Source organism: Somniosus microcephalus, unplaced genomic scaffold (assembly GCF_052327205.1).
Source record: "Somniosus microcephalus isolate GS21.2 unplaced genomic scaffold, FLI_Smic_1.0 unresolved_chr1, whole genome shotgun sequence".
NCBI lineage: Eukaryota > Metazoa > Chordata > Chondrichthyes > Squaliformes > Somniosidae > Somniosus > Somniosus microcephalus.
In genome coordinates, this window is record NW_028225179.1 from 72,931,026 (window position 1) to 72,958,076 (window position 27,051).

The following is a 27,051-nucleotide window of genomic DNA, read 5'->3' on the forward strand; positions in this document are numbered from 1 at the left end:
TCTCTTGTGTATTGGACCCTTTTGGGTGGGGAATTTTGCACACAGCCCTTGCAAAGCAGAACGGCAGGGGCCGCACCAGGTATAAAGATAGATGCTGAAGCTATCTCTCTCTCTTACTTCGCTGGACCAAAGGTGAGCAGGGTGTTCTGACTCCTCAGAAAAGCAACCTAGTTAAGGAGTTTGGGGGATGGTGATTTAAGGGAATTGCTAAGATTGTTTAAATAACATTGTAGCCATTGTATCCCTCGTTTTCACCGTCTGCAATCCCGTTATATAGTTTTACAATTTTACTGTGTTCGTGTGGGATAGTTTGATATTTTCATTATAGTTTCTTTTAGTTAATAAAACTTGATTTTTTTCTCTCATCCAAACTACGTGTCTGTTTTAATATCAATAATTATAAGCCCTGCAGTCAGAACTGGAAGGTGGGGTAGTGATTCGAAACCGCTGTTTGTAAATTGGTTTAGAGTGCAGCAGCAAAAAGACTGCTGGCCAGGTAGATTACCTTAAACCAGTTAAAAGAAGCCCCCAAACCCTTACAATGGCGACCGCGGGCAGGACTGCAGGCCGTTTTTGATATGATAAGTGGTCTGGATCTAGAGAAAGCATCAGTTATTGTCTTTCTTGCTTTCAGTCTGTGGGCAGCCCTGCGGAAGGTAGTGGCAGTGTGTAAGCTGACCTATCGGGGTATAGGTGGCTGGGCTAGGAAGGGTGAGATGGGAGAGCAGGAGGAGTTTAAAGAGGCCAAGAATCGGGAGTCCCAGCTTGAAAAATGCCAGGCGGAGGTAGAACGCCTCAGAGAGGTGTATGAGGCCAGAGCTAGTGGTATGAGGGTGCGGGAAGAGAATGCACGCCTCACACTAGAGGTCACGAAATGCCAGGCATTTATAGAGCGCCTTGCGCAGGAAGTCACAGAGGTGAGGGACAGAGAGATGAGGCTACAAGAGGAGAATGCACACCTCACCCAAAAAGCTAGCGAGGGAGAGAGCCATGCGAGAAACGAGATAGAATTCCTAAAGTACCAAATCACTGAGGCCAGGGAAAATGAGATGAGATTGCGGGAAGAGAATGCCAGGTTTGGTGAAGCAGATCATGGCCCCTGTAGGGCAGAGATAGAAAGCCTTAACATGGCTTTAAAGGCATCAAAGGGAATGATTTGCATGATCAGCCTGAAGGCAGGTCAGCCGGACTTTACTGGCAGCCCAAGTAGAACCATCCCACAGGCAGCACCCAGAACGGTGCTGGATTGGGAATTAGAAACCCCAAGACCGCAGCCCACAGCTCCGAGTCTTGAGGAGCTCTGGCAGCGAGGAGGGGTGGACAATGGGGTGGTAGAAGAACACCAGCAGGTCCCGCTAGGCAGGCGGGGACCAGGACCAGTGTACCCTCTCCAACAACAGAGGTACGGTCCGCCCGTGAGGAGTGAGCCTGAGAATAGGAATCCTCAGCCCACAGCATGTTCAAGTTCACAGGCAAGCACTGTGGCTTGTGTGGGGGGAGGAGCCATTCATATTCAGAGTAAGCTGTTTAAGCCAGGGAACAGGAAAGGAGAGTTCTGGGACACCTGTAGAGCAGGTCCAGTAGCAGAAATCCGGGACAAGGGAGGCACACAGGGGATAGTTTTGGCCCGAGAAAAAAGGCAGGTCCAAAATTCCCCAGTTAAAGCCACCTGGGTGAGGGAGCATGAGTTTGCTGCCCATGCAAGTTCAAGTTCACCGCCTGTAAAGACAGGCACTGTGGCCTGTTTAAAGGGACCAGCTTCCCAGCTCGCTTCTAGAGTGGCCCCCCCCATGATGTGGGACCCTGCGGGGGCAGGGATAGCAATCCCTCTTGCAGGAGACAAGGGGGGGGAGCTGACACCAGGTTTTAAACATGGGGAGGAAAATTTCCAGCCACCAGCAGCGGGTGGTGAGAGTATACCTGCCCCCAGCACAGGAGTGGGCAGGGAAGAGCAGACAAACCCAGAGAGAGATTTGCACCGGCAGGCTGCCAGGTACATTATACAGTGCGGGCTATTTGGACATGGGGGAGAAGGTTCCCAGCCAGCTGGGGCTGTGACCCAAGCTCAGGGTCCGCCAGCCAAATTTCCCCCATAGAGACACCCCTCAGAAGGTCTCAGTGGGTGCCCCAGCTTAAGAAAGCATGGTCACCCACTTTACAGTGGAGTAGGGCGGTCTCCCGAGCCAGGGAGAAGCCAGAGAACAGGGGTCCCCACTCAACAGCCATAAGCTGCGAGGGACCAGAGACAGGAGGCAGTCCAGCTTCGCTGCAGCCAGCAGCAATCTGCGACAGTGCCAGAGATTAGACTGGCCGTCCGGAGACGGGCGGCATTTGTATTATAGCTATGTGAGTGTATATAGCTTGCTTTAAGGTGTATTTTAAGTTTTGGATTTAACTAGTTTCAAGTTAAAGTTTAAAGAGTTTAAGTTTACATGTGTGCCGAATGTTTGTATTTTGGTCCGAGGTCGAGGGACCCGACCATGTCTGCACCTAAGGCAGCAGGTCAGTGAGACCTGGCTGCATGTCCCTTTTAAGTTTTTGCAGGAGATGGGAAAATGAAGCAGCCATGTTCGCCCAGCCCGAGCTGGACATCGAATGAAGATACGGAATGTTGGGGGTCACCTCGCCACTGGACGAATCCAGGAGACCCCGCAGCGATCTTCGGGAAAAACCGGACAGAGTCCGGAGGAATTTGCCTACTCCTCCTACGGGGAGGAGATGGCCCCAGCTGGGTGGGGCACGGCCCCCAACCCAGCACTATCCTGACCGAAGTTCACGTGCGGGAGACCTCGCTGTTGAGGAGTCATGATGGGGAAGCGCGGGCGCCTGGTCATAGGGACGCGTTCCCCGGGGGTGGGTGGTGATGGCCCGGGAATGATTGTATAGAGGAGGGGGAGACCCAAGAGTCGCGTGGGTGCGGTCGGGGGAGGGAGGAACTCACCCGGGGGCCCACGGGCAAAGAGGATAAGTGTGGCTGGGAAGGATGAGTGGGTGGCTGGATCAGTGTGCGGCCAGGGAGAGCCGCCACACAGGCACCCATCATTTTCTGCAGCCAGTCGAGGGAAGACGGGAGGGGGAGGGACTAGGAGTCATGAGATCCCATACTCCCCGGTCTCGGTCTGTGCCAAGGTAATTTTAAACGTGAGGGGTACCCCGCCTCCACAAAGGGACAAAGGAACGGTTCGGGGCTGGCGGAGCAGGCTGGTCGGAAAATCCATTCTGCCTGTTTTAAAGTTTAAGACGATCAAAGGGGGGTGGAAGGTACTTTTACTGCCCGGGTGGGAGGAGCAATACCCACTCGAATTTCGCGACCCATCATCGGCACGTGATGATCGGGGTTTATTTAAGCATGTTGTTTCAAATGTTTAATTTTTTTTGTATTTTGTGTTACAGCCCCAAGTTGAGCAGAGGTGTAGGACCCTCTCCGTGCTTGGGATCGTTTTGATTACATTGTGTAACTAAGATTGCAACATTTTGTAATAACTTATGATGTAAAAAGGTGATTGTAAATTTGGTTTACACTGTATAATTTTACAAGCGTGTGGGGGTATGAGACCCCTTATTGAAAACGGAAGTATCTATAAGATGCCTACCGTACCATGGTTTTTTTCTTGAATTTAAGGGGAATAGACGGGACGGGGATCAGTGGCAGATAGCTATTAGGTAAATACAGGGGATGGTTGTTTGTGGGGGGGTCAGAAATTATTGCTCATTTCTTCAAGAGGATACTACAAGCAAGCTGGAAGTATCCAAGGGCGGACTGTAAGAATTCGCAATAATTTACAGTTCTGAAGATCAATTTTTTTGATTAAAGAATCCCTGGGCATTGTGCCTTTAAATTTCCAGGGATAAAAATGGCTGTCACCACATGGCCGAAGACAAAGGACAATGCTTTGTTTACAAAGCAATTGAATGCTATTAGCATTTGTTTGTATATCGAGTGGATACATCTAAACTGCAGAAGAGACTTTTGTATCTTGAATGGGAAGCGTTTAACATTTGAATGGGTTTTAAATCACCCAGCGCTGGACAATAGAGCAGTTGTATCTCCCTTTTGTTTCAGCCCAGGGAGCTCCGAAAGACACATTAACCCAGTCTAACCACTTTGAGTTAGCCAATCACAGCTTTCTCTTGTGTATTGGACCCTTTTGGGTGGGGAATTTTGCACACAGCCCTTGCAAGGCAGAACGGCAGGGGCTCACCAGGTATAAAGATAGCGGCTGAGAAGCTAGCTCTCTCTCTTACTTCGCTGGACCAAAGGTGAGCAGGGTGTTCTGACTCCTCAACAAGACAACCTAGTTAAGGAGTTTGGGGGATGGTGATTTAAGGGAATTGCTAAGATTGTTTAAATAACATTGTAGCCATTGTATCCCTCGTTTTCGCCGTCTGCAACCCCGTTATATAGTTTTACAATTTTACTGTGTTCATGTGGGATAGTTTGATATTTTGATTATAGTTTCTTTTAGTTAATAAAACTTGATTTTTTTCTCTCATCCAAACTACGTGTCTGTTTTAATATCAATAATTATAAGCCCTGCAGTCAGAACTGGAAGGTAGGGTAGCAATTCGAAACCGCTGTTTTAAAATTGGTTTTATTGGAATTGGTCTGATGTGCAGGCAAAGGCTGCAAGACCAGGAAAATTACTTTAAACCAGTTTAAAGAAGCCCCCAAATCCTTACAGAGGGAACTTGGAGGTGGTGGTGTTCCCATTCGCCTACTGCCCTTGTCCTTCTAGGTGGAAGAGGTCGCGGTTTTGGGAGGTGCTATCGAAGAAGCCTTGGCGAGTTGCTGCAGTGCATCTTGTAGATGGTACACACTGCAGTCATTGCCTGGCACTTCTGTGATGCGAATGTTACCTGCCACTTATCAGCCCAAGCCTGAACGTCGTCCAGGTCTTGTTGCATACGAGCATGGACGGCTTCATTATCTGAGGAGTTGTGAATAGCGCTGAACACTGCAGTCATCAGCGAACATCCCCATTTCTGACCTGATGTTGGAGGGAAGGTCATTGATGAAGCAGCTGAAGATGGTTGGGCCTAGGACACTGCTCTGAGGAACTCCTGCAGCGATGTCCTGCGCCTGTGATGATTGACCTCCAACCACCACAACCATCTTCCTTTGTGCTAGGTATGACTCCAGCCAGTGGAGAGTGCCCCCCGATTCCCATTGACTTCAGTTTTACGAGGGTTCCTTGATGCCACACTTGGTCAAATGCTGCCTTGATGTCAAGGGCAGTCACTCTGTCTTAACGTTAAGGAGTCCAGGGTTACAGAGTAGCCGTGGCCATCTTTTGAGTTCTAAGTAACAGTGAGTCATACCTCCACGTGGTCCCGTTGGGCAACATGCGGATGTTGGCGAAACGACTGGTCGAGTAACTCAAAGTATGATCAACGGCGATCGTGCTTCCCGTGGGAGGGGATAGCAAGCCAAAAGAAAAATGGTCCGACTCGCTCCTACACACTCGACCAGACTCTGCCAAATCAAGATCGTGGCCAGGCGAGAGTAAAGACAAACGGAACGTGCCCAACAGCAGTCGATCAACTCGGGTTACCCTAGACAGGAAAGTCGTCGCCATTTTCAAGGAACCAGGAGCCACGAAAAGATTCTCCCAGTTGGAGATGACAAAAAGGACACAGAGGAAGGAGCAGCACCTCTCGAGACAGCCTAAGAGGCTTTGCTATCCGGAAATTTGTCCAAGTTTGTGGGTATGGAAACCAGGTCGGATTCACACCGGGGGGGGGACGTGTAAATAGTTGTTGTTGTGCCTGGTTGGTTATTTGTTTGTTATCGTTGATGTGATGTTTGTTATGATGACGCGTGTACACATCAGATGACAATTAACCTTAACCTCATGACGATAACTAGGGTTGTTTTCCCTAGAATTTAGAAGGTTACGGGGTGATCTGATCGAAGCTTTCAAGGTATTAAGGGGAACAGATTGGGTAGAGAGAGAGAACCTATTTCCGCTGGTTGGGGAGTCTCGGACTAGGGAGCATCATCTAAAAATGAGAGCCTCATCTAAAAATGAGAGCCAGGCCTTTCAGGGGTGAAATTAGGAAACACTTCTACACACAAAGGGTGGTAGAAGTTTGGAACGTTCTTCAAACGGTAATTAATGCTAGATCAATTGTTAATTTTAAATCGGAGATTGATAGATTTTTGTTAACTGAAGGTATTAAGGGATATGGGCCAAAGGCGGGTGGATGGAGTTGGGTTTCCGATCAGCCATGATCTCATTGAATGGCGGAACAGGCTCGAGGGGCTGAATGGCCTCCTCCTGTTCCGCCATTCAATTGCACACACGCCCATCTTGACTTGAACTAATATGGCGGCTCTTTCATTATCACTGGACTTACCCGGGTGAGGCTGATGAAGAAGCGGTTCCTCTCGGCCTCTGGGTCGATGATGCCCCCTTTCTCCTGCTGCCTCTGGAAGATGACCTGCAGTTCTAGTCGTTTCTTCAGCGACCTCTCGTCCGGCTGATAGGGCTCCTGATCACACGGGGGAAGGGAAGGGAGGGGAGGGGGGGACGGAAGGGCAGCAGTTAAACTCCACCTGGCAACTCACTCCTACGGGCTTGGGACAGCAATGTTATATACATCCGTGTGTGTGTGTGTGTGGTCTCAGTCCCATACTGGGTGATATCAGCTAACTCAGCCTCCCACCCACCCCACCGTCTCCATGCCCCGCCCCCCGTGGCCACGCCTCGCTCAGTCTCCACACCCCGCCCTCCCGTCTCCACGCCCCGCCCCCACGCCCCGCCCCCATCATCCATGGCCCACGCCCCCGTCTCCATGCCCCGCCCCCGTCTCCATGCCCCGCCCCCCGTCTCCATGCCCCGCCCCCCGTCTCCATGCCCCGCCCCCGTCTCCATGCCCCGCCCCCCGTCTCCATGCCCCGCCCCCCGTCTCCATGCCCCGCCCCCCGTCTCCATGCCCCGCCCCCCGTCTCCATGCCCCGCCCCCCGTCTCCATGGCCCGCCCCCGTCTCCATGCCCCGCCCCCCGTCTCCATGCCCCGCCCCCGTCTCCATGCCCCGCCCCCCGTCTCCATGCCCCGCCCCCCGTCTCCATGCCCCGCCCCCCGTCTCCATGTCCCACCCTGGCAATGACCTGCGCCATCTCAATGCCCCCCCACCCCGTGTGACGATGCCCCACTCCCTCAGTCGACTCATAATCCAAATCTGATTACTTACCAGTGGTCGGTTTGGATCTGCAGCAGCCAGGAGCAGGCCAAGGTCGTAGGTCAAAGGTTCCCTGCAGACTGGACACAGCACTCCCGCCTCCTACAGTCAACAGGGAGAGAAATAATTCATAATTCGCAACAAATATACATTCCCTTAAAGAATAAAAAACACCATGGGCAAAATGGTCCAACCGTGGCTAACAAGAGAAATTAAAGATAGTATTAGATTAAAGGAAGAGGCTTACAATGTTTCCAAATAGAGTAGTAAGCCTGAGGATTGGGAGGATTTTAGAATTCAGCAAAGGAGGACCAAGAAATTGATAAAGAAAGAGACAATAGAATGAGAGTAAACCAGTGAGACACATAAAAACAGACCATATAGGTATGTAAAAAGGAAAAGATTAGTGAAAGTAAATGTGGGTCCCTTACAGGCTGAGACAGGAGAAATTATAATGGGGAATAAGGAAATGGCAGAGAAATTAAACAAATACTTTGTGTTTATCTTCACAGAAGATGACACAAAAAACCTCACGGAAACAATGGAGAACCAAGGGTCTAGTATTAGTAAAAAAAGAACTTGAGAAATGAATGGGACTGAAAGCTGATAAATCCCCTGGACCTGATGGCCTACAGCCTAGGGTTTTAAAAGAGATGGTTATAGAGATAGTGGATGCGTTGGTTGTCATCTTCTAAAATTCCAGAAATTCTAGAACGGTTCCCGCAGATTGGAAGGTAGCAAATGTAACCCCACTATTTAACAAAGGAGGGAGAGAGAAAACAGGGAACTACAGACCAGTTAGCCTGACATCAGTAGTAGGGAAAATTCTAGAATCTATCATGGAGGTGGTAACAGGGCACTTAGAAAATAATAATAGGATTGGGCAGAGTCAACACGGATTTATGAAAGGGAAATCATGTTTGATAAATCTGTTAGAATTTTTTGAGGTTGTAACTAGCAGAATAGATAAGGGGAACCAGTGAATGTGGTGTACTTGGATTTTCAGAAGGCATTCGATAAGGTGCCACACAAGAGGTTATTAAACAAAATTAGGGCTTATGGGATTGGGATTATACTAGCATGGATTGAGGATTGGTTAACGGACAGAAAACAGAGAGTAGGAATAAGCGGGTCATTTTCGGGCTGGCAGGCTGCAACTAGGATTCCGCAAGGATCAGTGCTGGGGCCTCAGCTGTTTACAATCGAGATCAATGATTTGGATGAGGGGACCAAATGTAATATATCCAAGTTTGCTGATGATACAAAGCTAGGTGGGAATGTAAGTTGTGAGGAGGATGCAAAGAGGCTTTCAAGGGGAAATAGACAGGCTAAGTGAGTGGGCAAGAACATGGCAAGTGGAATATAATGTGGAAAAATGTGAAGTTATCCACTTTGGTAGGAAAAATAGAAAAGCAGAGTATATTTTAAATAGAAACATAGAAGATAGGAGCAGAAGTAGGCCATTCGGCCCCTTGAGCCTGTTCCGCCATTTAATAAGATCATGGCTGATCATCCAAATTCAGTACCCTGTCCCTGCTTTCTCCCCACATCCCTTGATCCCTTTAGCCGTAAGAAATATATCCAACTCCTTCTTGAATATATTTAATAAGTTGGCCTCAACTGCCTTCTGTGGTAGAGAATTCCACAGGTTCACCACTCTCTGGGTGAAGAAATTCCTCATCTCAGTCCTAAATGGCTTACCCCTTATCCTTAGACTGTGACCCCTGGTTCTGGACTCCCCGCCATCGGGAACCTCCTTCCTGCATCTAGTCTGTCTAGTCCTCTTAGAATTTTATAAGTTTCAATGAGATCCCCTCTCATTCTTCTAAACTCTAGTGAATATAAGCCTAATCGACCACAATCTCTCTTCATACGTCATTCCTGCCATCCCAGATATCAGTCTGGTGAATCTTCGCTGCACTCCCTCCATGGCAAGAACATCCTTCCTCAGATAAGGCGACCAAAACTGCACACAATACTCAAGGTGTGGTCTCACCAAGGCCCTGTACAACTGCAGCAAGACATCCTTGCTCCTGTACTCGAATCCTCTCACTATGAATGCCAACATACCATTTGCCTTCTTAACCGCCTGCTGCACCTGCATGCTTTCCCTCAGCGACTAGTGCACAAGGACACCCAGGTCTCATTGCACTTCCCCTTTTCCCAATCTATTGCCATTCAGATAATAATCTGTCTTCCTATTTTTGCCACCAAAGTGGATAACCTCGCATTTATCCACATTATACTGCATCTGCCATGCATCTGCCCAATCACCCAACCTGTCCAAATCATACTGGAGTTTCTCGGCATCCTCCTCACAGCACACATGCCCACCCAGCTTTGTGTCGTCTGCAAACTTGGAGATATTACACCTAGTTCCCTCGTCTAGATCATTAATATATATTGTGAATAGCCGGGGTCCTAGCACCGATCCCTGCGGTACCCCACTAGTCACTGCCTGCCACTCGGAAAAAGACCCGTTTATTCCAACTCTTTGCTTCCTGTCTGCCAGCCAGTTCTCTATCCAAGTCAGTACCTTGCCCCCAATCCCATATGCTTTAACTTTACACGCTAAACTCTTATGGGGGACCTTATCGAAAGCCTTCTGAAAGTCCAAATATACCACATCCACTGGTTCTCCCTTATCTATTCCACCAGTTCCATCTTCAAAAAATTCCAGTAGATTAGTCAAGCACGATTTACCTTTTGTAAATCCATGTTGACTTTGTCCAATCCTGTCACTGTTTTCCAAGTGCTCTGCTATTACATCTTTTATAATGGACTCTAGCATTTTCCCCACTACCGATGTCAGGCTTACCGGTCTATAATTCCCCATTTTCTCTCTACCACCTTTCTTAAATGGTGGGGTTCCAGAATCCATAGAATTTTGGAAGATGACCAGCAATGCATCTGCTATTTCTAGGGCCACTTCCTTAAGTACCCTAGGATGTAGATTATCAGGCCCTGGGGATTTATCGGCCTTCAATCCCATCAATTTCCTCAACACCATTTCCCTACAAATACTGATTTCATTCAGTTCCTCCCTCTCATTAGACCCTATGTTCCCCGACATCTCTGGGAGGTTATTTGTGTCCTCCTTTGTGAAGACAGAACCAAAGTATGTATTTAATTGGTCTGCCATTTCTTTGTTCCCCATTATAAATTCCCCTGATTCTGACTGCAAGGGACCTACACTTGACTTCACCAATCTTTTTCTCTTCACATATCAATAGAAGCTTTTACAGTCAGTTTTTATGTTCCCAGCAAGCTTACTCTCATACTCTTTTTTTCCCTTCTTAATTAATCCCTTTGTCCTCCTTTGCTGAATCCTAAACTGTTTCCAATCCTCAGGTTTGCTGCTTATTCTGGCCAATTTATATGTCCTCTCCTTGGATCTTATGCTATCCCTAATTTCCCTTGTTAGCCACGGTTGAGTCACCTTTTTTGTTTTATTTTTATGCCAAACAGGGATGAGCAAATTCTGTACTTCATCCATGCAATCTTTAATTGTTTGCCATTGCCTATCCACCATCAACCCTTTAAGTAACGTTCCCCAATCCATCCTACCCAACTCGCACCTCATACCATCGTAGTTTCCGTTATTTAAATTCAGGACCCTAGTCTCCGAGTCAAATACTTCACTCTCCATCTTAATGAAGAACTCTATCATATTATGATCGCTCCGCACCAAGGGGCCTCGCACAACAAGATTGTTAATTAATCCTTTCTCATTACATAATACCCAGTCTAAGATGGCCTGATCTCCAGTTGGTTCCTCGACATATTGGTCCAGGAAACCATCCCGTATACACTCCAGGAATTCCTCCTCCACAGTATTGTTACTAATTTGGTTAGCCCAAACTATATGTAGATTAAAGTCACCCATGATAACTGCTGTGCCCTTATTGCACATGTCTCTAATTTCCCGTTTAATGCCATCCCCAACCTCGGCATTACTGTTTGGGGGTCTGTATACAACTCCCACTAACGTTTTCTGCCCCTTGGTATTTCTCAGCTCTACCCATACAGATTCCACATCATCAGAGCTAATATCCTTCCTTACTATTGTGTTAATCTCCTCTTTAACCAGCAATGCTACCCCACCTCCTTTTCCTTTTTGCCTGTCTTTCCTGAATATTGAATACCCCTGGATGTTGAGTTCCCAGCCTTGGTCACCTTGGAGCCATGTTTCCGTAATCCCAATCATATCATATCCATTTACATCTATTTGCACAGCTAATTCATCACCTTATTACGAATGCTCCTCACATTAAGACACAAAGCCTTCAGGCTTGTTTTTTTAACACTCTTAGACCTTTTAGAACTATTATTTACTGAGACAGAGGGAGGGAGAGAGACAGATAGAGAGAGAGAGAGGGTTAGTGTACGGAGAGAGAGAGAGGTGGGGTGGTTAGTGTACGGAGAGAGTCAAAACACCTGCCCCCACACAGCATTCCCACCATCCTACATTCAAAAATAATCCCACAGTCCTGCTCTCTCCCCAATGCTCTGCATCAATCCCAAACTAGTCCCACTACCCCACTCTCCCCATAGCCCTGTATCAATCCCAAACTAATCCCACTGCCCCACACTCTCCCCATGGCCCTGTATCAATCCCAAACTAGTCCCACTACCCCACTCTCCCCATAGCCCTGTATCAATCCCAAACTAATCCCACTGCACCACACTCTCCCCATGGCCCTGTATCAATCCCAAACTAGTCCCACTACCCCACTCTCCCCATAGCCCTGTATCAATCCCAAACTAGTCCCACTGCCCCACTCTCTCCCCATAGATCTGTATCAATCCCACACTAATCCCACTGCCCCACTCTCTCCCCATAGATCTGTATCAATCCCACACTAATCCCACTGCCCCACTCTCTCCCCATAGATCTGTATCAATCCCACACTAATCCCACTGCCCCACTCTCTCCCCATAGATCTGTATCAATCCCACACTAATCCCACTGCCCCACTCTCTCCCCATAGATCTGTATCAATCCCAAACTAATCCCACTGCCCCACTCTCTCCCCATAGATCTGTATCAATCCCACACTAATCCCACTGCCCCACTCTCTCCCCATAGATCTGTATCAATCCCAAACTAATCCCACTGCCCCACTCTCTCCCCATTGCCCTGTATCAATCCCAAACTGGTCCCACTGCCCCGCTCTCTCCCCATAGATCTGTATCAATCCCAAACTAGTCCCACTACCCCACTCTCCCCATAGATCTGTATCAATCCCAAACTAGTCCCACTGCCCCGCTCTCTCCCCATAGATCTGTATCAATCCCAAACTAGTCCCACTACCCCACTCTCCCCATAGCCCTGTATCAATCCCAAACTAGTCCCACTACCCCACTCTCCCCATAGCTCTGTATCAATCCCACAATAATCCCACTGCCCCATTCTCCCCATAGCCCTGTATCAATCCCAAACTAGTCCCACTGCCCCGCTCTCTCCCCATAGCTCTGCATCAATCCCAAACTAGTCCCACTGCCCCGCTCTCCCCATAGCCCTGTATCAATCCCAAACTAGTCCCACTGCCCCGCTCTCTCCCCATAGATCTGTATCAATCCCACACTAATCCCACTGCCCCACTCTCTCCCCATAGATCTGTATCAATCCCACACTAATCCCACTGCCCCACTCTCTCCCCATAGATCTGTATCAATCCCACACTAATCCCACTGCCCCACTCTCTCCCCATAGATCTGTATCAATCCCAAACTAGTCCCACTGCCCCGCTCTCTCCCCATAGATCTGTATCAATCCCACACTAATCCCACTGCCCCACTCTCTCCCCATAGATCTGTATCAATCCCGCACTAATCCCACTGCCCCACTCTCTCCCCATAGATCTGTATCAATCCCAAACTAGTCCCACTGCCCCGCTCTCTCCCCATAGATCTGTATCAATCCCACACTAATCCCACTGCCCCACTCTCTCCCCATAGATCTGTATCAATCCCGCACTAATCCCACTGCCCCACTCTCTCCCCATAGATCTGTATCAATCCCACACTAATCCCACTGCCCCACTCTCTCCCCATAGCCCTGTATCAATCCCAAACGCATCCCACTGCCCCGCTCTCTCCCCATAGCCCTGTATCAATTCAAAACTAATCCCACTGCTCCGCTCTCTCCCCATAGCCCTATATTTGGAAAATCCTGGAATTCCCTACTTAACAGCACTGTGGGAGCACCTTCACCACACCGACTGCAGCGGTTCAGGAAAGCGGCTCACCACCACCTTCTCAAGGGCAGTTAGGAATGGGCAATAAACGCCGGCCTTGCCAGCGACGCCCACATATCATGAATACATTGAAAAAATCTTGCTGTGCATCAAATATTCTGCCTCAACCAGTCCGTATGGCAAAGCATTCCAGGCTCCAACAACTCTCTGTTTAAACACACTGCTGCTCACCTCTCTCCGCACACCCATTTTAAACCGATGGCCCCTCATCACTGATAGTCTTTCCCTATTCACCCAGCAACTCGCCAAGGCTTCTTTGAAGAGCATGCCAGGAGCAGCACCAGTCATACCTAAAAATGAGGTGCCAACCTGGGGAAGCTGCAACACAGGACTACATGCATGCTAAAGAACAGAAGCAGCATGCTATAGACAGGGCTAAGCGATCCCACAATCAACGGATCAGATCAAAGCTCTGCAATCCTGCCACATCCAGTCGTGAATGGTGGTGGACCATTAAACAACTAACGGGAAGAGGAGGCTCCATGAATATCCCCATCCTCAATGATGGTGGAGCCCAGCACCTGAGTGCAAAAGACAAGGCTGAAGCGTTTGCAACCATCTTCAGCCAGAAGTGCCGAGTGAATGATCCATATAGACCTACTCCTGAGGTCCCCACCATCACAGAAGCCAGTCTTCAGCCAATTACATAAGAACATAAGAAATAGGAGCAGGAGTAGGCCAATCGGCCCCTCGAGCCTGCTCCGCCATTCAATAAGATCACGGCTGATCTGATCCTAACCGCCAATCTACCATCATAGAACCATCTCCGAATCTAACAGAATTAGACACACGAAATAGGAGCAGGATCAGGCTACACGGCCCCTGGGCCCGCTCCGCTACCCACAGGGCCATGTCCGATCCGAACCTGGACTCATGTCCAAATTCCTGCCCGCTCCCCGTAACCCTTAATTCCCTTTACTTCTAGGAAACTGTCTATTTCTGTTTTAAATTTATGTAATGATGTAGCTTCTACAGCTTTTTGGGGCAGCATATTCCATGGACCTACCACCCTCTGAGTGAAGTAGTTCCTCCTCATCTCAGTTTTGAAAGAGCAGCCCCTTATTCTAAGACTACGCCCCCCAGTTCTAGTTTCACCCATCATCGGGAACATCCTCCCCGCATCCACCCGATCCAACCTCTTCATAATCTTATATGTTTCAATAAGATCGCCTCTCATTCTTCTGAACTCCAATGAGTAGAGTCCCAATCTACTCAACCTCTCCTCATATGTCCATCCCCTCATCCCCGGGATTAACCGAGTGAACCTTCTTTGTACTGACTCGAGAGCAAGTATGTCTTTTCTTAAGTATGGACACTAAAACTGTATGCAGTATTCCAGGTGCGGTCTCAGCAATACTTTGTACAACTGAAGCAATACCTCCCTATTTTTATATTCTATCCCCCTAGCAATGAAAGCCAACATTCCATTGGCCTTCTTAATCACTTGCTGCACCTGCATACTAACCTTTTGAGTTTCGTGCACCAGGACCCCCAGATCCCTTTGTACTTCAGTACTTTCCAGTTTCTTGCCATTAAGATAATAACTTGCTCTACAATTTTTCCTGCCAAAGTGCATAACCTCACACTTTCCAGTATTGTATTCCATCTGCCAAATCTCTGCCCACTTACTTAGCCTGTCTATGTCCCCTTGCAGGTTTTATGTCCTCCTCACTCACTACTTTCCCTCCCATCTTAGTATCATCTGCAAACTTTGATATGTTACACTCGGTCCCCTCCTCCAAATCGTTAATATAGATTGTAAAGAGTTGGGGACCCAGCACTGACCCCTGCGAACACCACTAGTTACTGATTGCCAGTCTGAGAATGAACCATTTATCCCAACTCTCTGCCTTCTGTTAGATAGCCAATCCTCTATCCATGCCAGAATATTACCCCCAATCCCGTGATTTTTTATCTTAAGCAATAATCTTTTGTGTGGCACCTTGTCAAATGCCTTTTGGAAGTCTAAATACACTACGTCCACTGGTTCCCCTTTATCCACCCTATATGTTACTTCCTCAAAGAACTCCAGCAAATTTGTCAAACATGACTTCCCCTTCATAAAACCATGCTGACTTTGTCCTATTAAATTATGATTATCCAAATGTCCTGTTACTGTCTCCTTAATAATGGACTCCAAAATTTTACCTACCACAGATGTTAGGCTAACCGGTCTATAGTTTCCAGCCTTCTGTCTACTGCCCTTTTTAAATAAGGGTGTTACATTAGCAGTTTTCCAGTCTGCCGGGACCTTTGCTGAGTCCAGGGAGTTTTGGAAAATTATTACTAATGCATCCACAATCCCTACCGCCACTTCCCTCAAGACCCTAGGATGTAAGCCATCAGGTCCAGGTGATTTATCCGCCTTGAGTCCCATTATTTTACCGAGTACCACTTCCTTAGTGATTTTGATCGTGTTTAGCTCCTCCCCCCCTTTAGCCCCCTGTTTGTCCAGTGTTGGGATATTCTTAATGTCTTCTACTGTAAAGACTGATATAAAATATTCATTCAGTGTTTTTGCCATCTCCATATTTCCCACCATTAATTTCCCGGTCTCATCCTCTAAGGGACCAACATTTACTTTAGCCACCCTTTTTCCTATTATATAACTATAAAAACTCTTACTATCTGTTTTTATATTTTTTGCTAATTTACTTTCATAATCTATCTTCCCTTTCTTAATCAATCTTTTTGTTATTTTTTGCTGTCTTTTAAAGTTTTCCCAATCCTCTATCCTCCCACTAGATTTGGCTACCTTATATGCCCTTGTTTTTAGTCGAATAATATCCTTAATTTCTTTACTTAGCCACGGATGGCTGTCTTTTCTTTTACACCCTTTTCTTCTCAGTGGAATATATATTTTTTGGAAGTTGTAAAATAACTCCTTAAATGTACACCACTTATCATGTATCGTCTTACCCTTTAATCTATTTTCCCAATCCACTCTACTCAATTCCGCTCTCATACCTTCATAGTCTCCTTTATTCAAGCTTAGCACGCTTGTTTGAGATCCAACCTTCTCACCCTCTAATTGAATATGGAATTCAACCATGTTATGGTCACTCATTCCAAGGGGATCCTTTACTAGGACATTTTTAATTAATCCTGTCTCGTTACACAGGACCAGATCTAAGGTTGCTTGCCCCCTGGTCGGTTCAGTTACATACTGCTCAAGAAACCCATCCCTAATACACTCAATGAACTCATCCTCAAGGCAGCCCTGCCCAATTTGATTTGTCCAATTAATATGATAGTTAAAATCCCCCATAATTATAGGTGTTCCCTTATTACAAGCCTCAACTATTTCCTGATTGATACTCCGTCCAACAGAGTTGCAACTGTTCGGAAGCCTATCGACTACGCCCACTAGTGTTTTTTTCCCCTTATTATTCCTTATCTCCACCCAAACTGTTTCATTATCCTGATCTTTTGACCCAATATCATTTCTCTGTATTACAGTGATTCCTTCCTTTATTAACATAGCCACCCCACCTCCCCTTCCTTCCTGTCTGTCCTTCCTGATCGTTAAATAACCTGGTATGTTTAATTCCCAGGCATTGTCACCCTGCAGCCATGTTTCTGTAATGGCCACAAGATCGTACCCATATGTAGTTATTTGTGCCATTAACTCGTCTATTTTGTTACGAATGCTACGTGCATTCAGATAGAGAACTTTCAAATATGTTTTGTGACACTTTGGCCTAGAAATTGGGTATAGCCCCGCTTGGGGCGTTAGAATTGGCGCAGCGCAAAGTTTATAGCCAGATGCAACTTATCTCCACCTGGCGCGATATTGGGTTGCATCGCCCCTAAAGGTGATTGAGGCGCGAATTCAGGCGTTACACGGGACTCCTAAGGCGCTAAACTTCTGGCTCAACCCAATATCGGAGCGGACGGGCGCAGCACAGGTGCTCTCAATTACTGATGACCACGAGACTTCCAGGCGCCGGCCAGCTCTTAAAGGGGTGGGTCAGTCAGCTTCAGCATCCACACTCTGCGCCTTGCAGGCCTCAGAATCGGCGCAGGCCCTTCTCTGGCGCTAAAACCTTGGACCAGATGGAGAAGGTGAGACAGAGAGCAGAGCGCTTCACCAATGAGGCTCTGGAGCAATTGGTGGCCGCAGTGGAGCGCCGGCGAGATGTTCTCTACCCAGACAATGGCAGGAGGCCGAATCATAAGGACTACCGACGAGCTTGGAGGGATGTATGCCAGAGGGTCAACTCCAGCAGCATGGTGACCAGGAGCCCTGTCCAATGCAGAAAGAAATTCAACGACCTCACTCGAGTCGTGAGGGTGGGTGTTGTTTCTGCAAACTTCTGCATCCTTTCATTTGCACCTGACTTTATGGCTACAGGGTGGGCTGTGCTCCATTGGCCATCTGCCAGCCAGCACCCATGGCCCTTTCTGGGCACACACATGCACATTTGACTCAAGGCGTCATGTAAGGGCTCTTGCACCATGGGGGGCATGAGATGATCACTCAGGGCATCACGCAAGGGCTCTTCCACCATGGGGGGCATGAGATGATCACTCAGGGCATCATGTAACATAACTTCCCCTCCTTTCCCCTGCAGTCCAAGCTGGCGAGGATTGGCAAAGACCAGCTTCGCACCGGTGGAGGACCTCCACAAGTGGTCACTCTCACGGATCTCGAGGAGTCCACCAGATTCTTGGAGGACGTCTGAGTGGTCCTGTAACCACTGCAGCTGCCGACCCCTTTGTCGACAGCGATGGTAAGGTTCTCACATTTTACAACTGTCTCCTTCCACTTGTTCCCCCCGCCAGCATGCTTCCTCATTGTGGACCCATGTCATAGCCTTGCCACAATCTGGCATCCCTTGCTGCCAAGCTGTCCTTTTGCTAAAGCCACTCTTCCACCTCCCTGCTTTCAGATGCTGCATCACCAGCTCGGGAGCCGGGCCCTCAAGCTGCCAGTGCCAGTGCCTCCGAAGGCTCAATGAGAAAATTACTGTCCAACAGAAGGTCAGCAACTCTCTCCAGCAACGATCAGAATGGCCAGCTCAAATGGCTGCAGCGTTTATACTAGTGCTGTCCCCTTTAAATAGCGCCCCCCGCATCTGAGAATGGCCTGGGAACGCTCCATCCAACTGTCACTAATAGCGCCAGGCGGAAAGGTTGCGGGCGCCACCGAATATCCGGTCCGGGGCGCCAAAAAGGCGTTGCACACTGAAATGATGTCATGATCTGCCTGTGCCCGCGGGCGCGCGCAAAGAGTTAGCACCGGCACTAAAAGGATACTCAATATGGGAGGTGGCGCTATATTCACTGCGCCCGCCCGAAAATTGGGTAACGCCCCAATTCTCGGGCTCTTTAGGCGCTAATCGCTGGCGCTACCAACCGAATTTCTAGGCCTTAGTTCCTGCTTTTGCCCTTTTTATTACTTTACCTTTTACTCCATACCTTCTGCCCCTTCCTGACACGCTCTGGTTTTTAATTTCCCCACTGCTACCTAAGTCTATGACCTTCTCTGTTGTCATTTTTATTATTTGCTCTCTAGGAACCTCCCCCCCCCACTAGTTAGTTTAAAGCCCTCTCTACAGCCCTAGTTATATGATCCGCCAGGACTCTAGTCCCAGCACTGGCCAAGTGAAGCCCGTCCCAACGGAACAGCTCCCTCCTGCCCCAGTACTGGTGCCAGTGTCCCAGGAAGCAAAACCCATTTCTCCCACACCAGTCTTTGAGCCACGCATTTAACACTCTAATTTTATTTGTCCTAGCCAAATTCGCTCGTGGCTCAGGTAATAATCCAGAGATTATTACCCTTGAGGTTCTTTTTTTTAATTTGACCCCTAGCTGTTCATACTCCTTTAACAGAACCGGCTTCCTAGTCCTATCTACATCGTTTGTACCAACATGGACCATGATAACTGGATCCACCCCCTCCCACTGCAAGTTTCTTTCCAGCCCAGAGGAGATGTCCTTAACTCTGGCACCGGGTAGGCAACACAGCCTTCGGGACTCTCGCTCTCGGCTGCAGAGAACTCTATCTATCCCCCTAATAATACTATCCCCTACCACTACAACATTTCTAGTTACTCCCCCCTCTTGAATGGCCCCCCGTTCCACGGTGCTGTGGCCAGGTTGCTCATCCTCCCTGCAGTCCCTGCTCCCGCCCCCACAGGGAGTAAGAACCTCGAACCTGCTGGACAAGAGCAAGGGCTGCGGCTCCTTCAGCTCTACCTCCTGGATCCCCGTACCTGCCTCACTTGTAGTCACACTGTCCTGTCCCTGACCATGGGCTACATCTGAATTATTTAACTTCATAGGTGTGATCACCTCCTGATACACAGAGTCCAGGTACTTCTCCCCCTCCCTGATGTGTCGCAGTGTCTGAAGCTCAGACTCCAGCTCATCAACACGGAGCTGGAGTTCCTGTAGCAGCAGACACTTGTCACAGACGTAATCACCGTGAGCCTCAATGGGGTTCACCGGCTCCCACATCTCGCAACAGTAACACATCACCTGCTCCATTCTCTGTAATTAATTAAATTTTTTATTGTTAGTTATGGACACCCTCTGTCCGATTATAGATGCTAGTATCCCCTTTAATTAATTGGATTTAATTTAAATCAATCCCTCTAATTACACCAGTTAAATTGTTTAGTAACAGTCACTCTGCACCAGAAAGGCCTTATTAACTACAACCCACAGAGTTAAAGTTTGAAAAGAGCACCTAACACCCCACTTACCCTACCTCACACACTTACCCAAACTCACAGCACTCTCTGCTGACTCGCACTCAGTGCTTGCTCGCACTAGCCTGGTCTTTTTATACTGTTTGTTTGTTTACAGCCAAATGAGTCACCCCTGCTGATTGGTTAGAAAACTGGTTTCCACTGCCTGCTGTGCCAATTTACTCCTACTGCAGTGTAACCTGGTTTTACTCTTCTTAAACCAACAGAATCCCAAATATTTAACTTTTCCCCTTTACTTAAACTGCTTAAGTAATCTTATCAAGAATGATTTAAAGAGAAATAACAATTAAAGAACTCTCACACTTACCCAAACTCACAGCACTCTCTGCTGACTTCACTCAGTGCTTCACTCCACGTGCTATCAAGAAACGGCTGAGCGCACTGGATACAGCAAAGGCTATGGGCCCCGACAACATCCCAGCGATCATGTTGAAGACTTGTGCTCCAGAACTAGGTGCGCCTCTAGCCAAGCTGTTTCAGTACAGCTACAACACTGGCATCTATCCAACAATGTGGAAAACTGCCCAGGTATGTCCTGTCCACAAAAAGCAGGACAAATCCAACCCGGCCAATTACCGCCCCATCAGTCTACTCTCAATCATCAGCAAAGTGATGGAAGGTGTCATCGACAGTGCTATCAAGCGGCACTTACTCACCAATAACATGCGCACTGATGCCCAGTTTGGGTTGTGCCAAGACCACACGGCTCCAGACCTCATTACAGCCTTGGTCCAAACATGGACAAAAGGAGCTGAATTTCAGAGGTAAGGTGAGAGTGGCTGCCTTTGACATCAAGGCAGCGTTTTGACCGAGTCTGGCATCATGAACCCCTAATAAAACTGAAGTCAATGGGAATCAGGGGGAAACCACTCCACTGGCTGGAGTCATACCTAGCACAAAGGAAGATGATTGTGGTGGTTGAAGGTCAATCATCACAGCCCCAGGACATTGCTGCAGGAGTTCCTCAGTGCAGTGTCCTAGGCCCAGCCACCTTCAGCTGCTTCATCAATGACCTTCCCTCCAACATAAAGTCAGAAATGGGGATGTTCGCTGATGACTGCACAGTGTTCAGTGCCATTCGCGACTCCAGATAATGAAGCAGTCCATGCCCGCATGCAACAAGACCTGGACGACGTTCAGGCTTGGGCTGATAAGTGGCAGGTAACATTCGCGCCACAGATGTGCCAGGCAATGACTATCCCCAACAAGCGAGAGTCTAACCACCTCCCCTTGACATTCAATGGCATTACCGTCACCGAATCCCCCACTATCAACATCCTGGGGGGTCACCATTAACCAGAAACTTAACTGGACCAGCCACATAAATACTGTGGCAACAAGAGCAGGTCAGAGGCTAGGTATTCTGTGGCGAGTGTCTCACCTCCTGCTTCCCCAAAGCCTTTCCACCATCTACGAGGCACAAGTAAGGAGTGTGATGGAATACACTCCAACAACACTCAAGAAGCTCGACACCATCCAGGACAAAGCAGCCCGCTTGATTGGCACCCCATCCACCACCTTAAACATTCACTCCCTCCACCACCGGCGTACCATGGCTGCAGTGTGTACCATCTACAAGATGCACTGCAGCAACTCGCCAAGGCTTCTTTGGCAGCACCTCCCAAACCTGCGACCTCTTCCACTTGGAAGGACAAGGGCAGCAGGCGCATGGGAACACCACCACCTCCAAGTTCCCCTCCAAGTCACACACGATCCTGACTTAGAAGTATATCGCCGATCCTTCATCGTCGCTGGGTCAAAATCCTGGAACTCCCTACCTAACAGCACTGTGGGAGCACCTTCACCACACGGACTGCAGCGGTTCAAGAAGGCGGCTCACCACCACCTTCTCAAGGGTAACGAGGGATGGGCAATAACGCCCTGATCCCATAAAGGAATTTTAAAAAAAAGAACCTCCCAAACCCGTGATCTCCACCACCTAGAAGGACAAGGGCAACAGGCGCATGTTCACTAGATTGATTCCTGGGATCAGAGGGTTGTCCTATGAGAGACTGAATAGAGTAGGTCGATACTCTCTGGAGTTCAGAAGAATGAAAGGTGATCTCATTGAAACGTATAAAACTCTTAAGGGCTTAACAGGGTAGATGCTGAGAGGATGTTTCCCCTGGCTGGAGAGTCTAGAACCAGTGGTCATAGTCTCAGGATAAGGGGTCACCCATTTAGGACTGAGATGAGGAGGAATTTCTTCACTCAGAGGGTGGTGAATCTTTGGAATTCTCTACCCCAGAGGGCAGTGGATGCTCAGTCATTGAGTATAATCAAGACAGAGATCAATAGATTTTGAATATTAAGGGAATCATGGGATATGGGGATAGTGCAGAAAAGTGGAGTTGAGGTCGATGATCAGCCATGATCTTATTGAATGGCGGAGAAGGCTCGAGGGGCCGCACGGCCTACTCCTGTTCCTATTTCTTATGGAAACACCACCAGCTCCAAGTCACACACACCATCCTAACTTGGAAGTATATCGGCCGATCCTTCGTCGTCGCTGGGTCAAAATCCTGGAACTCCCTCCCTAACAGCACTGTGGGAGTACCTTCACCACACGGACTGCAGCAGTTCAAGGTGGCGGCTCACCGCCACCTGCTCGAGGGCATCTAGGGATGGGCAATAAATGCTGGCCTTGCCAGCGACGCCCACATCCCGTGAATGAATAAATAAAAAAACACACTTTATAATTTAAAACACCTCTATTAAATCTCTTGGCCTTTGCTGCTCCGGTGATATAGTCTCTTAAGTTTCTCCTCATAACTAGAGGCTCCTGTCCCTGGTATATCTACTTTATATGCTCTCTGTGGGCTTAATGGCCTTTCTATAATGAGGTGCTCAAAATCGCACACAGTGCTCTAACTGTGGTTGAACCCGGCCTGTAAGGTCATTTCATTACCTCTCTACACAAAAAGCTTCATCTATCCGGACTTGCAGGAACAGGAAGAGGCCATTCAGCCCCTCGAGCCTGTTCCCCCATTCAATCAGATCATTGCTGATCTGTATCTTAACTACATCTCCCTGCCTTGGTTCCCTTACCCTTACCCAACAAAAATCTATCCATCTCAGTTTGGAAATTTTCAACATGGGCCCTCCGGCCTCAACAGCCTTTTTGGGGGGGGGGGGGGGGGGGCGGGGGGGGGAGAGTGAGTTCCAGATTTCCACTACCCTGTGTGTGATGAAGTGCTTCCTGACATCACCCCTGAACGGCCTAGCTTTAATTTTAAAGTTCTGCCCCCTTGTTCTGGACTCCCCCGCCAGAGGAAATAGTTTCTCTCGATCTATCCTATCGAATTCTTTAATCATCTTAAACACCTTGATTAGATCACATCTTAATCTTCTGCACTCAAGGGAATCCAAGATAGTCTCTGCAACCTGTCCTCATAATTGAGCCCTTTTAGCTCTGCTGTCATTCTGTTCAATGTGCGCTGCACCCACTCCAAGGCCAATATATCCTTCCTGAGATGCGGGGCCCAGAACTGAATGCAGTTCTCCAGGTGGGGTCTAACCAGAGCTCTGTACAGCTGAAGCATCTCTTCATCCCCTTTGTATTCCAGCTCTCTCGAGATAAAGGACAATATCCCGTTAGCCTTTTCGATCACATTTTTTTACCAGTCTACTTATCTTTTAGTGATTTCTGTACTTGGACCCCCTCTGCTCTGGACTGCCCGACCCTCCCCCATCCCTCTGGATACTCCTCCTTCCCAACCCCCCTGCCCCCGACACTCCCCCCTCCTCACCGGCTCGTGCTCAGGCAGCTTGGGGAGCTGGCGCACCCCCCGCTGGGCTTGCAGTTCAGTCTCCGTGTGTCGGATGTACCGGGCCAGGCAATACGAGTGGAAATAGTGGTAGCAGCCGGTCTTGGTGAAAGCTTCATTCTCCTACGGAGAGAGACACAGATCCCGGGGGTTAAACCACACTCACAGGGTCAACGCTGGTGGGAGCAGGAGTCAGTTAATGCAGCGAGTTTGGGGGGGGGGGGGGGGGGGGTCACGCTGCATTCGATACACTGTACCGCCAGTGACTGGCACTACTGTAACCCCAGTGATTCTCACCACTGTATCCCCCAGTGATTCTCACCACTGTATCCCCCAGTGATTCTCACCACCGTATCCCCCCAGTGATTCTCACCACTGTATCCCCCAGTGATTCTCACCACTGTATCCCCCAGTGATTCTCACTACTGTAACCCCAGTGATTCTCACCACCGTATCCCCCAGTGATTCTCACCACCGTATCCCCCAGTGATTCTCACCACCGTATCCCCCAGTGATTCTCACCACCGTATCCCCCAGTGATTCTCACCATTATATCCCCCCAGTGATTATCACCACTGTATCCCCCAGTGATTATCTCCACTGTAACCCCAGTGATTATCTCCACTGTATCCCCCAGTGATTATCTCCACTGTAACCCCAGTGATTATCTCCACTGTATCCCCCAGTGATTATCACCACTGTATCCCCCAGTGATTATCTCCACTGTAACCCCAGTGATTATCACCACTGTATCCACCAGTGATTATCACCACTGTATCCCCCAGTGATTATCTCCACTGTAACCCCAGTGATTATCTCCACTATATCCCCCAGTGATTATCTCCACTGTAACCTGTGATTATCTTCACTGTAACCCCAGTGATTATCTCCACTGTATCCCCCAGTGATTATCTCCACTGTAACCCCAGTGATTATCTCCACTGTATCCCCCAGTGATTGGCACCGAGCCATTTCCTTGACGCCTCACCTGGAAACAGTCGAGGCAGATCACACACTGGCAGTGAGGGACATTGTTGTTGGTGAGAATCTCCTTTCCTTTCTGAAAGAGAGTACAGAAATTAGTGTATGGTCACCTCGCCCTGTGTCACTGACTGTATCTCTACTGATGTTAATTCAGCTCCCTCACACTGTCACTCAGTAACCCCTCCCCCCAGCTCCCTGTGTTACTGACTGTATCTCTACTGATGTTAATCCAGCTCCCTCTCACTGTCACTCAGTAACCCCTCTCCACCAGCGCCCTGTGTCTCCACTGTAACCCCAGTGATTATCACCACTGTAACCCCAGCGATAATCTCCACTGTATCCCCCAGTGATTATCTCCACTGTGTATCTACTGATGTTAATCCAGCTCCCTCACACTGTCACACATTAACCCCCTTCCCCAGCACCCTGTGTTGCTGATTGTATCTTTACTGATGCACACATGTGCACTGGGCATGCTCACACACAAAGCCTAAGTATCTAGGCCTCTCGCCGCACACACGCTTGCGCCGTACCTCAATCAGCTGGTATAGTACTTGTCCACCTGCGCCTGCCTCTGCCAACTCCATCAGGGCCTGGTAAATACTGGGTGAAGAAACAACAACAACTTGTATTTATATAGTGCCTTTAACGTAGTAAAATGTCGCAGGAGTATTAAGACAAAAAAGTTGACACCGAGCCACATAAGGGGAAATTAGGGCAGGCTTGGTCAAAGAGGTAGGTTTTAAGGAGCGTCTTAAAGGAGAGGAGCTGGAGAGGTTTAGGCAGGGAATTCCAGAGCTTAGGGCCGAGGCAACAGAAGGCACGGCCGCCAAAGGTTGAGCGATTATAATCAGGGATTCTCAAGAGGGCAGAATTAGAGGAGCCCAGATATCTCGGGATGGTTGTGGGGCTGGAGGAGATTACAGAGATAGGGAGGGGGGCGAGGCAGTGGAGGGATTTGAAAACAAGGATGAGAATTTTGAAATCGAGACGTTGCTTAACCGGGAGCCAATGTAGGTCAGCGAGCACAGGGGTGATGGGCGAGCGGGACTTGGTGTGAGTTAGGCCACAGGCAGCCGAGTTTTGGATGACCTCGAGTTTACGTAGGGTGGAATGTGGGAGAAAGGAGCCAGTGGGACTGAAGGAACCAAACAGTCGGCAAACAATCCACCGCCTCCTTCCGAAAGTTTCCATCCTCCCCCTCTCCGCACCCATCGTCCCTCAGAGCCTGGCTTTCAGAGGGGTTCAATTCCAAGGGCATCAACCACTGCGTGTGGGAGAGCCATCTCAAACCGGTGTGGGACTGAGCCCCCGTGATGTTGTTTGGGGATAAATATTGGCTCCAGGACACCGGGGATAACTCCCCCTGCTCTTCTTCCAATAGTGGCCGTGGGATCTTTTACGTCCACCTGAGAGGGTAGATGAGGTCCTCAGTTTAACGTCCCATCTGAAAGACAGCACCGCTGACAGTGCAGCGCTCCCTCAGTACTGACCCTCCGACAGTGCAGCACTCCCTCAGTACTGTCCCTCCGACAGTGCGGCGCTCCCTCAGTACTGTCCCTCCGACAGTGCAGCGCTCCCTCAGTACTGTCCCTCCGACAGTGCAGTGCTCCCTCAGTACTGCCCTTCCGACAGTGCAGCGCTCCCTCAGTACTGACCCTCCGACAGTGCAGCACTCCCTCAGTACTGTCCCTCCGACAGTGCGGCGCTCCCTCAGTACTGTCCCTCCGACAGTGCAGCGCTCCCTCAGTACTGTCCCTCCGACAGTGCAGTGCTCCCTCAGTACTGTCCCTCCGACAGTGCAGCGCTCCCTCAGTACTGACCCTCCGACAGTGCAGTGCTCCCTCAGTACTGTCCCTCCGACAGTGCAGCACTCCCTCAGTACTGTCCCTCTGACAGTGCAGCGCTCCCTCAGTACTGCCCCTCTGACAGTGCAGCGCTCCCTCAGTACTGCCCCACCGACAGTGCAGCGCTCCCTCAGTACTGCCCCTCTGACAGTGCAGCGCTCCCTCAGTACTGCCCCTCCGACAGTGCAGCGCTCCCTCAGTACTGCCCCTCCGACAGTGCAGCACTCCCTCAGTACTGCCCCTCCGACAATGCAGCACTCCCTCAGTACTGCCCCTCCAACAGTGCAGCACTCC

At 49.0% G+C, this 27,051-nt stretch overlaps 1 protein-coding gene across 1 annotated transcript in view; it reads right to left on the reverse strand.

Annotated features, from left to right (window-relative positions):
* Nucleotides 1-27,051, reverse strand: part of rnf25 (ring finger protein 25) — a 44,368-nt gene that overhangs the window by 7,212 nt on the left and 10,105 nt on the right. Inside the window, exons 4-8 of the mRNA XM_085974638.1 lie at nt 25,444-25,513; nt 24,915-24,986; nt 23,909-24,049; nt 7,196-7,285; nt 6,358-6,492 (exon numbers count right to left, since the gene is read on the reverse strand). Of these exons, the coding sequence (XP_085830764.1) occupies nt 6,358-6,492; nt 7,196-7,285; nt 23,909-24,049; nt 24,915-24,986; nt 25,444-25,497 (492 nt within the window). The 5' untranslated portion in view covers nt 25,498-25,513. The remainder of the gene's footprint in view (nt 1-6,357; nt 6,493-7,195; nt 7,286-23,908; nt 24,050-24,914; nt 24,987-25,443; nt 25,514-27,051) is intronic.